Below are 12,185 nucleotides of genomic sequence, written 5' to 3'. Positions count from 1 at the left end.
GCTAACATGATCTTTGATAGCAAAAGAGTGTAGAGGTATTCTTCTTTATATTTGACATTATTAATATCAAGCCTCGGATCACAAGTCCACATCTGGTATCTGTTTTAAAAACTGAAATGGTAAAGTTTTTAAAAGACCTTCAAATCTTTTTAAAAACCAAACAAACCCGGCCAAACAACAAACAGGTGGTTTCAGGTCAGAATTGAAAAATTGGAACCAAGAAAATCTAAACCTGAATTGTTTACCAAAGCAAAAGAACTGCAGTAGCTGAAAATGTTTCCGAAATCTTGGTCAGTGAATGATTTGATATAAGCTCAGTTGTGGAGAACAAGGAAGTACAATGTACTTAGAAAAGACAAGATGCCAGCATTACTGGAAAATACCCTATTAATACAAGTGTCTTTAAAACAAAAGAAGATCCAGTATCCCAGGTCTGTTTCAAGGGATGGAGAAATACAGATGTACAGCACTGCTGTTCAGTTTGATCACTCTTGATGTGTGGAAGATGGATGTGAAGAAATTTTTTAGCTGAAGCTGAAATGCTTTTGGATATGTGTTAGGAAGCTTCACAGTATATACAGTGGTTTTTTAAAAATAACACAGTTTATTTCTAATCAGTATTTCTAAGCTGAAGTGTTTGGTTCATTTCTTAAACAGCTCAACTACACACCTTTGTGGAATTTGAATGATGTTGTAAAGTGACTGAAGTGTTGGCTTTCAAATTATTTCAGAAGAGTTTTTCTTTTTTTGCACCTTTCAGCTTGCAAATGAACAATAACTGTCACTGTTTGCTCTTCTGTTCAGAACCTTTATTGGTTAGGTCTCTCCTGGAGTATAATTGAGATATCGAAAGGTGAATTTCTTTGAAAGCAGTTATCTTTCATTTTTGCATATCATTTTGTAAGGGAGGAGGAAGAAAATGGCCTTTGCTTCCAGGCAATAGGCAACTTTTCTATCTACACTTAATGTGTCTGAATAAGCAACTGTCTCATGTACCATTTCTGTTCTGTATCAGAATAGATCCTGGAAGAACTGGATGCACAGCAGGGAAGTTGGCCTCAATTCCAAAAAGAGAAAATCTAGGGTGGAATTGTCCTTGATTCCTTTTATTTGATCTCGTATTACCCCCTACTTATATCCTAAGAATAGGGATGACATATGCTGTAAAATTTCAGTTCCATATCAAGCCTTTCTGTTCTGGTTAATCAAAAATTTATACTTGTCATGTTTGAAAAATAAGAAGAAAGTTAAACATATTACACAGGTTTTCAAGTGTTCTTGGGTTTTTTTTAATTGCCACTCTGTTCTAGCTATATATGTAGAATATCATTCTCAGATTCTGAAATCCATTACAGCTCCAGATCCTACCATGGCATAATGCAGACTTTCTAACATGACATACATGTTTTGTATGGAAAAGAAAAAAATCTTTTTATTTAAAAAGCGTAATAAATACATTGGGACTTCTATTCTCTTCACTGCCTTAGCTTAGAGGGTTATCTGGGAGAGTATGTTTGACAATGTATTTAGAAAAAAATGCTTAGAGTTGTTTTTCCTTTTGGAATCTGACAATTAGAATTTTTAGCTCTTGTAGTACTGGGAGGCATATGCCATTTAAAGGAAGAGTGAGTGAGTTAGAATGCACTTTCTACTACAGCGCAGCTCCCTTCCGTGGTGTTTTTATTATGGTCTGTGCCTGAGGTTTTCTTCAGGGACAGAAAGAGCCCCTTGAGCTGCCTGCTTACTGCCTCTCTAGTCCTGCCTGACCCGAGGCGAGACGTGCTGGAGAAAGGGAACGTACGGGAACCAACCTAAGAGGCTGACGGTGGTGTTTCCTGCTGTTGCCATCACTCCCCCTCAGGACGTGGGATGAATTTCTCTCCTGAGTGGGGGTTACCCCCTAAAAGCAGCATCTGCCACGCCTCGGCCTGCGGGACGGGCAGACAGAGCAGCGTCGCACCGCTGGCACGGTGTGGCGCGCCCGGGCAGCGGCACCAGCTCCGGCTGAAGGCCGGTAACTAGCGGGGTGCCCAGGGCTCAGTACTGACTCTCGTCCGGCTCAGCACCTTCATTAATCACAGAGTGGCTGAGGTCGGGAGGGACCACGGGAAGTCACCTTGTCCAGCCCCGCAGCTCAGGAGGTGTTATCCAGAGCTGGCTGCGCAGGACCGGCCCAGAGGGCTCTTGGCTGCTTCCGGGGAGGGAGACTGCAGCCTGCTTGGGCAACCTGTAACTTAGACGGGCTTAGCCTTACAACCTTAATTATAGGTGGAATGTGGAGAATGCTGTATTATTTTTCTGCATAAGAAGACAGTGAACTCTTAATTGCTTAGTTCAAGTATTAAAATATTCCTTGTGCATCAGCACTTTGCTTAACTAAGCTATGTTGTAAAAAATAAATGTAACTATCAGAAAGTTTCTTCTGATTACCTCACTGTTTTATTTGTATTGAGCCTGTCTTTATTGTGTTTGGATTTGTGTGAATGGACATTATTAATGTGGCATTTATTTTTGTTTCTTTCTGTTATCCTTTAGGAGCACCATTTAAAATGTTAAAGGCAGTTTTAAAAAAGAGCCGAGAGAGTGGAAAAGGGAACAAGAAAGACTCAGGTATGACTATTAATAAAATATTTTGAAATGTAGATGAGTTGTGCATGATAAATCCAGCAATTAAATGTATTCTGTTGCAGCAGAGATGCCCACCTTCAGGGCAGTGGGTGCCTTCTGTTGCTGTGGCCAGCTGCAGGGAGGTCTGCAGGCCACCAGCCCCCCCTCTGCTGACCAGCAGGGCACCAGTACCACCAGTAGAGGGTTTGCAGCTTCCTGGAGGGTGCATCCAGCACCCTGGTCCAGAATGGCTGCTGGGAAGGACGGATGAGGCAGCTTGCTCTTGGTTCCTGCCCTAGAAATGCTGAGAGCAGGCTGCGGGTGTTGTCCTGCCAGTCTAAACACGGCCGAGACCAGAGGGTCAGAATCCCGAACTATAGAAATAGACTTTAAAATACTTATTTTTTAAAAATCCATTATGTGTTACAGGTGATAGCATTTCTATTATTAATGTATTTAGAAAAAAAATATTAAATTTAGTGAAAAGTTTTTAAGATGGTTATCAAACATGTTCTTCTTTTTGCTTTAACTACAGAGATTTTTGAAGGTAAAATTAATCAAATTTTACTTTCAAAAAATACAGCTTATTTTACTATTAATCATAAATTTAGTAGGCCACTACTCACCTGTGTTACCTTTCAGGAAGAAGGCTAACTAAGAACTCTAACTGCCTTTTTTGAGGGCAGAGAAGGCCCAGCAGTGCCCTTGGGAAGGGGTGATAGTTACAGAGGTGCAGGTGTTGGGGCCGAGTGTTACCCGTGCCTACCCTGCCCAGAAAGCTGATGGACCTGAGTGACAGTTGCCTTTTCTTCACAGTTAAATTTTAAACTTCAGACTGTTAATGTAGACTGACACATCTGATTTTATGATGAGTTAGATCCTAATTTATCTGTAAATTTATGCTCTTTGGCAACACAAATTTATTACTTCCAGAATAAAAAAAAAGAAAACCCAAATATTCCTTTAATGTATTAAGTACAGAATGTAGTATAGACTGCTGCATTCACATTTGTCAGAACCTTTAGAACAATGCAGTCTTATTTTGACAAGCCAGTTACACACGTGTCTTGCATCACAGCTTTTAAAGCTGTACTGAGTTATACTGAGTCCTCCAAGAGAGGGTGTTTTAAGTGTTCTCCTGCAAAAAGCAGTTCTGTGTTCGTCTGGCAGGTAGCATGTTCTTCAGGAAATTCTTGTGGCCTTCTGAAGTTTGCACTCTGCCACAGTTTCTTTCCAAGTGACTGAACGATGAGAGCTATTTGGAAAGAAAAAACATTGACACTAGATCAAAGGTGCCCAGAAGTGATCACAGAGCAAGACGAAAGGCATCCTGTTAATTTTGTATGTACTGCTGACTTGAAGTTACCAGCTGGAGTTGTTTAAACATAGGGGCTAAAGATTCCTGTGGTGAGGCTTTCAGTGGTACATTTTTCCTTAAAATGCTAGATGGAAATTGGTTTAAGCTCAAAAGGAAAATCAGGCTGTTTGGAATGGAGCTTTGACCAGGCTTTGATTAAAATCTGAAGCTTGAAAAGCCTTTTTCCTTTAGGTCAGAAAACACATATTTTTTTTATTTTTGGATCTCATCACATCTGTCTGGATTAATGTGTGCAAAAAAGGGATTTTCTCCCTTTGTTTTTACAAATACAATGCTGCTGTATTTCTGAACACCAAGGGTAGTGTTGGAGTGTTGGGGTTTTATTGGTTTGGAATTTTTTGTTTTGTCTTTTAAGCAAAGCTCTAGAGTTTCATGTATGAATTGAATGTTATGGAAACCTAGTTTTGGGAAAAATTGGTGATAAATGCCTGGCTGGTGAAAGATAGAGTGAGGAGGAGTGCAGGAACTGCTTTTTAAAAGGAAGTACTTAATTCATACAGTGGATTCCAGAGATTTTAGCTTATTTTGTATTTGAAGATGTTGTGAAAAGTCTGAAAAGAAATGTGTGCATTCCATTCTGTGTTACATTCAGGTCTTCCTATAAAGTTGTGTTCAGTTTAATAGTTTTCTTTTTTGTTCCGAAAGACCTTTGAGTTCTTTGAGCTTGTAAGGTGTTTCTCAGCTTTTAGAGAAGATGTGAAGCAAGGCAAAGAACATTGGTCTTTGTAGAGCTTATTTTTTGTTCGCTCCTGTCCCTGGTCCTTAATGAGACAATGAGAAATGGAAATTCTTTTAATTGTAGAGTTGTCCCATTTCATGGCCCTTCAGGTCCTTAATAACAACAGCAGCTCTTAAAATTTACTACTCTCTAAAGAACTATGAAGGAGTGAAAATGCATGCTGATGATGGAAGCTGACCTGAGAGACAGTGTGAACACACCCATCCTTCTGGCCAGCATTTATGAGAGTAGTGCAGTAGTAAATGTAGATGCTTCTTTCCGCTTTGTCGGCACATAGATTCAACTTTTTTGCTGACAAAGTTTTGAAAAAGTTTTCAGGTTTTTCAGAGCTTCAGGATGTAGCAGGAAGTAGACGAGAGAGCACAGCTCAGTAGTGCCAAACTGAAGCCCATCAGGAAGACTTCTGTGATCTGTTTTTAATACCGACCCAGCTGAGGATTAATGCTGAACAGCTAGCAGGTAGTAAACTCTTCAGCTGCCACAGCCATGTCAGAGCTGGCGGTGGGAAGGTGCCTGATAAATCTGTCACACTGCCTCCCCGGGGGGCAGAGGGACGCCGAGGTGTTGAATTGCAGCTGGCAGCAGCAACGCCTGCACGGAGCTCCTGTGGCCACTTGTGATTGTCTCTCTCTGGCTGAAGTCAAGAGTGGAAGAGGTTTAGGGCAGACTGCAGTAGCTTATTCCTAAACTGAAGTAACCCCGCTGTCCCACGGGTTTCCTTGTGCATAAAAGGAACGCCTGGAAGTCTGTGTAATTCAAATCTGAGTGGGATGATTCCTGTTCTACTGAACAGAACTTCCTGTTTGTGCATTAACTATATCTTATTGGTTTTACATCTGTTGTCTTGTGGAACCAGGGGAATGGGGTTTTTTGCTCCTGCATTGATTGAAGGCACAACTGTAGTATTAAAAAGTCTGTAAAAGGGTTAAAGAACAAAAAGAAATTAGGACTGTTGTTTTAAAAATAGCTTGTGTGGATTTTAATGTTAGAACTTGCACATTTGCCCTGACATAAGAGCTGAAGCTAGATTTTTGAAATCTAGCTGCTGAATATGATAAATACAATTTTTAATAACTTTTTTTATTCAGGCTTGTTTTGAAGATTGCAGGAACTAGTGTTGATACTTTTGGGAGAGAGACTGAAGTGCTGTGCTAAAAACTGGTTGAAGGTCTTTATATAACTTCTGCCCTGATCAGGGGGAAGACTGTCGTGTGGGAATCTCACTTTTGGCTGGAAAAAACAGCATGTCCAGCCACTCCAGTAGCAGTATGCTAGTGATACGCAGCTGGGCTCACATCCTGCAGTCACTGCAGTAATAATTCCTTCTTCTGCAATTGTGTTACTAAAATGGGTTTGTTTAGATGTGGCTGGGAGACACTGATAGGTAGGTGGCTGTTGTAGGATTGGGCAAAACCTATATGCAGCAAAATTTGTGTGTTTAAGCACACACATATGTAATTAGGTCCATGATTGTGTATCAGTATGTGCAAACACACCTGAAGATGCATGAGAGCTGACATATGTTCAGGCATAGAACAACTTTCCCAAACTTACAAAACTTACTTCTAAATGTGGATCTGAAGACAAGGTAGTTGCTATTGTATTTAGGTAAACTGATGTGCCAAAGAACAGAATTTCAAACAAGCCAGTTTTTTGACCCAGGCATCCAACTTTTTCTCCATCCAGCCTTTTTTTCAGGTCTTCTGCAATATGAAGCAAACCTGTCTTTGCACCCCCTCAGACATAGTTATTTCTGTTGTATGGAAGTAAGTATCTGTGAGTTGATTTTGTTTTGTCTTGTCGCCCTTCCTTCCATTAAAGTGGCCTACATACTTGGTAAAGGACAGAACTTGAGGGGAAAAGCCCACAGTCTAGTCTGCACCTGTCACATCAAAGTAACAGAAAGCTATTTTTTGAATGTTTGGAACCAATCAGGAAGAGTGCAAATAGGAACATTAATTTTTGTGTCCTGGAAAGTAATCTGTGGTTTTATATCACCCACATACACTGATCTGGAAATGCACAGCAGTTGCTCTCTCAGTTCCCCTTTCTTTCTCAAGGTTTTCATTCAGTCTTAGAAGCAAAGTAAAGATTTGGTGTTTTCTCCTCTTTGTCGGGTTATTGTCATCAAATAAATATTACCTCCTTAAACTCTGAAGGAGTTCCAAGTCCTTTAGAGATTCCTTAGGTGTCTTTTTAGTAGGAAGCAGCAGATCTAGTCTTTTTGGTTGGGAATCTGCTAGTGTAGCTCTCGCTAGTCCTCACGACTTCTGCTGAGGGCACACATTTTCTTTTCTTTGACTTTTGCCTTTGTTTTGTTAATGGACTTTATTTTCTAGATTTAAGATAATCATGTCTCTTTGTCTTTATTTCTACCCTGTGTTTCTAACTGCCTTGGAAATTTCTTTCTGCTCTCCTGTGTTGTTTTCATTGTTGATTGTGGATTGTATGTTTTCCAGTTTCTTTTGTTGAGGCTCTTAAAATCACTTCTGTAGCCACTGGCCTCTCTTGGAAGGATCTGACCTTTTTCACTTTAGTACAGCATTGGAACTTGGTATCTTGGTGTCACAGTTCAAAAAATCAGAGCCAGAAGATGGTTGTTCAAACTCAAGTTCTGCAGGGTTACCTACAAGTCTTGTCTGTGTTTGTAATGAGGTGATAGTGTAAATAATATAAATAATAAACTTCAGAATATACATTAAAAATACTTTTTAATTATGATTGGTTTAGTAGAAGTTCTACTCAGCTACTCGTTCATAAATGCTTAAAAATGCTTCAGAGATAGATTTGTATTAGTATTTCCTGTTGGTTTTATATGCTGCCAGCTGCTTTGCAGCATATAATTATGTTTGTTTTCTTTAGCTATCCTAAAGCCAGCAACTTGCTTGCGTTCTGGGAATCTGCTTATCTGCTTTTTTTTTTTTAACTTACTAAGCAAAAGACCATTCAATATAAAATACTTGTAATGTATTTCAACTTGAAAAGAAAAGAAAATCCTGTATCTTAAATTTCTACAGAACATGCTCAGTTATTTCAGATGGCTTTTTAGTAGCACGAGCATTGTCGTTCTGTTGACCCAATATCAGGCCTGAAGGAACACGAATAATGGAAGTATTGTGCTTAGTTTGCAGTGTTCTTCCTGCACTAAATCCCATCAGAAGTTTAACATGAAATGTAGTACACAGTATGCATGAAAACTTCATTGATTGCAGTAGAAATGAATGTGGTAAGTAGTTGGGACTTTTAGGTTTTCCAGCTTAGAGGCTTGTTAGACATTCATGTAGTGCTCAAATAACAAGGAATAAATTATTATGTCAACAAAAACCATAATGTTTAGAATGTAATACTATAGTGCTTTAAAGGTAGAGAATCTGGAGAAATGAGATCAGTGATTTTGATTTGTGGATGATGAAATAAAAGGCATTGAAGTGCTTATGTATTCATGTGCATTGTACTTTGAGTGATTGTCTTCATATTCAGATTTTTTTAATTTGGGCTACAAAAAAGTTCCATATTAATAAGTCCTTCTTGGATCTTGTTTGATTCTTCTGTAGATCAGACTTAATTTTTTGCAGTACTATTTTGAGACTTAGTTTCCTTTGGTTTTCCTTCTTCTTGTGTTCCAGTATCTATATAAGTAGCTTTGACCTAAATAGGAGTGTAAAAAGCTTTTGAATGCTAGGATAGAGTGGATGCTTTTAGTTCTGCATTATGTTCTGCTGTAGATTGCCGTACTCTTAGCTGTATGCCTTGCTCTTTATCAACATTTTATACAGATACAATTAAGATTGAGATTATACTTAGTATTCTTTTTGAAAATGGTTTTCAAAGGCATGAGCTGTGATCACTTGTATGATGTTGTGCCATTCTAGTTTTTCTTTCTCCTTTTACTATTAGCACTAGCACAGCACTCTGATAAGCAGCTTAAATTCACTGACACGATTTTTTTTTTTTTTTTGGCTAATGGCAACTAAATTTCTATTTTAAGATAAAAGTGAAGTTGCTATGCAAGAAGGCCTGATCTTCTATTGGGACCCACTACTTGATCATTATTTTAATATTAGGTGTTTTTGGAGTTACTTCCCTGTAGCTGTAAAGGTTCGACTCTCAGCTGCCATTGTTTAGTTAAATACATATTTGACCCCCACCCTTCTTCCATTATGTCTTGTTAAACGTTTCTGAGTAATACACTTGTAACCAAGCTGAGAGCATCAGGGGCTTTAGATACCCTTCTGCCAAATTGAAAGGCTTGAAATCATTAAGTAAAATAAGTTTGCATATTAAAACTAAATGTGCAAATTAAGCTGGCTTTTTCTGTCCAAGCTCTTTATGATATTAGGCTTTGAATTTTAAGTGCAAAGGGACTTTGTGGTGCACAAAGTACACATCCACTAGCTAGAGCATTGAACTTGTGCTAGAGTACTTCCAAGCTTCAGTGTGACTTTGTCTTGTTACTCTAAAAATATCTTGCAACAGAAGAAGCATTGTTTCATGCTTAAAATATGGAGCTGTTTTTGATTATTCTGTGTTGCTTTGCCCACTTTCTGTGGCTGTTGACAGTTATTTAAGATGTTAAACTTTTTTTTTTGCTGAGCAGGGAGTAGTTAATGTGGTTGAATGTCTTTTCCCAGAAGCTAGTTCTAGTGATATATCCCATGTACATATAAATGAAAAAAAAAAAGAAAGATCCTGCCCTTGAAACACATGAATAGAAATTACTTCAGTGGTCCTAATAGCCTCTATTTATCACTGTTTTCTTTAAAAATTGGTTGGTTTTTTAAGTAAGTGCTACAAGAGAACACTAGTATTTTGTGTACTAAAAGAGTAATCCAGAGTTCAGAAATAAATGCCAGAAAGTGAGCAAAAAATGTCAAATACGAGCATAGTTGGCAAAGACTGCCCATTTGGAGCTTTTATTCTGATCTTTACTTGGTTTGTTTCTGACTCAATGCACTTCACTACTTCTGTCACTCGGGCCATAATGAGTTTTCCATTCCAGGCTAGCTTCTCCCTTTTTCTGGTCTCTCCAGAGTCCCGAGAGGAAAAGAATTAAATGTTGATGTTCCCTAATGCATGTATTTTACACGGCAGAGGCCTGTTTCCTTATCCCTGAAGGCTGGCTGGTGAACTACATCGCTGAACGTCAGTTTTGCGTCAGCTCCTGCTCGGCGTTGGTGGTAGTGTGAGTGGCCATCCTGACTGGAAGAGCCGGGTACTTGGCTCCTCCTGGACTGCCTTCTCACCAGGTTGGGCTGCCTGTCTACACGCACACATGGAAGCATTTTAATTTTGAAAGACACAGGTCCTTTAAAGGGCAATTATTAGTGTTTTGTAATTAAAATAAAGCACTTATACGCAGTCACTGAACCATGCTACAGAGTTTTGTTTACAGTTGTCTGTCAATTCTGTTGAAAAATAGGATGGGAATGGAACATAGAAGAAAAGTGGTTTTTAAAATACCAAGCCCACTGCTGTTGGTAATCCTTAAACAGTTTCTTACTACTTAGATGTAGTGATGCCTTGTTCTGGAAAGGGCTTTCCAGCTGTATGGCTGTCCTCATGCCATGTAACTAATTTCTTTTTCCCCACTCATAATTTCCTTCTGAATTTGTCTGTAAATTCTCATCTTTTCTTAATGTTTGCTAGGCCAAAATACATGCTGCGAAGCAGAGTAGAGTTTAGTGGGACTGTCAGTAGTAACGTGTAAGCACATCTGGCTGTTGGATGTTCCTGTTTGCAGAGACAGTCTGTTCAGTGCTCTGTGCGTGTAGGTTGGTACAGTTTGCTGTATTTATATACATATATGTAGTTGACATACATACATACATATAGTTTACAGTGTGCTGCTTTTCAAAACTCAGCGGTTTTCACAGAGGTATGGTGGGGCACTTGGCGTGAAGAGAGCAGAAGCCTCGTGTGAAGCAGCTAACAGAATATTCAGGCAGTAGTTACTGTCGTTGCAGTCTCTGGCCGGCTCCCCATGTCATCGTGATTTAATTCCATCTCAACTCAGACGGTTATGCTTGCTCTAAAACAGCAAAGGAATTACACCTCTGAAGCTCGCCTTTTAAGCCTTTCCTGGTAAAGACTCCACATTGCTTTGCGGAGTTCAGCGGTGGCCGTCACTGCAGGAGTTACCACACAACCCAGGCCAGCGTCCGCCCGCCTTTGAGAGGCTTCAGAGATGGAGACTCTGCAGCCTCCCTGGGCCGCCTTTGGTAACAGCGAGACGCGGGTGACTGACAGTCAGTGTTGCTCTGTGCTGACAGAACTGTCGGGGCAGTTGCAGACAGAGCAGTTGTGTGCAGGCTGAGACTGAGCCAGTGCCAGGCTTATGCTGGTTGTGCTCCCTCTGTAGAGGAGGGGTTTCTTTCACATCTGCACCGCCTGTTGCTCTCTGAGGACTGTCAGCAGAAGCTGGCAGGGGCCGTGGTAGAACCATAGGCCGTGGGACCCAGGTTTCTGCAACCCTCTGGCCTCCTGCCCCAAATGTGTGCAGAGTTTACAAAGGGCAAAGTTTGCAACTGTTACCTGGCAATTTATGTTAAAATAATCTGAATTCCAACATCTGCACCAGACTGCAGTTCACACATCTTTTGGTGAAGTAGTTAGTATTCTTCTGGTTTCTAAGCAACTTACACTGAATGAAGAATTAGATGTGTTTTATTATGTTGAATACTGACAGATACACTGTAAGGGTTTTCATTTCAGTTACTCTCTCTATTCAATAGAAGGATTAGTTTAATCTTAAAGTTCAAGTTCTCTTTTAGGTTATTAGGCTCTACAAAATCATTATTTTGGTCAGCCATCCTTGTATCTTTTTGTGTCTTAAGGGGAAAAAAAAATAGTACTTTGTTAATCAGATTATGCCTTTCAGTGCATCCCTAGGTGCAGCTAAACTCGGATTTGATTTCCATTCTCAAAGCTTTTTGTGTGTGGTTTTTAAAGCTATTAAGTTGTTTCCATGGTTACTTTGACCACTGAATAAGAACTCTGGTGTTGATTGATGCTTATGAAACTTTTTTGTCCAGAGGCTACTTGGCAGTGGAAAATGTACAACTCGGAGGTTTCAAAAATAAGAAAGTGGGACTTCACAGGACCTTTCCTTATGTTTTAGTTTGATGTTATTAAAAAACTTATGAGACGTCATCTTCCTCATATTCCAGAACTGGTGGTTGTCTGGTTTACATTGGGGTAGAGACCAAGAAATGTAATGTAAATTTTAAGTATTGTTCTGGTAGCTAAAATACGTGAAATTACTAATCTTTAAGTTAGTAACAAATTTGGTTTTCTGTTTGCATCGCTGTGTTGCATCTGGTTATGTTTGGGCATTGTAACAGATTGTATTTTGACAGCTATTACGCATTTTTTCGAGTATTAATAGTTTTCCCAATACCAAGTTGTTGTGTGGAAAGCATAATGGTATTACCTTGTGGATCCCACAAGCTCGTTAATTTTGTG

General features: G+C 39.5%; 1 protein-coding gene across 7 annotated transcripts in view; it reads left to right on the top strand.

The window, feature by feature from the left end:
- TANC1 (tetratricopeptide repeat, ankyrin repeat and coiled-coil containing 1) overlaps positions 1-12,185 on the top strand; it is an 84,900-nt gene that overhangs the window by 20,990 nt on the left and 51,725 nt on the right. For 5 of the 7 annotated variants that reach the window (XM_074911402.1, XM_074911401.1, XM_074911404.1 and 2 more), the window contains one exon: positions 2,536-2,610. The exons of 1 other annotated variant lie outside the window; for it this stretch is intronic. In XM_074911402.1, coding sequence (XP_074767503.1) covers positions 2,536-2,610 — 75 coding nt within the window. Of the gene's footprint in view, positions 1-2,535; positions 2,611-7,879; positions 7,951-12,185 lie in introns of those variants that run through there. One more of the 7 variants, XM_074911407.1, reaches the window with a different exon arrangement.

The sequence above is a fragment of the Athene noctua genome, chromosome 7 (genome assembly GCF_965140245.1).
Source record: "Athene noctua chromosome 7, bAthNoc1.hap1.1, whole genome shotgun sequence".
NCBI classification, from domain to species: Eukaryota; Metazoa; Chordata; class Aves; order Strigiformes; family Strigidae; genus Athene; species Athene noctua.
The sequence above is the reverse complement of the archived record's forward strand: the minus strand, read 5'-3'. Positions and strand labels throughout refer to the sequence as shown.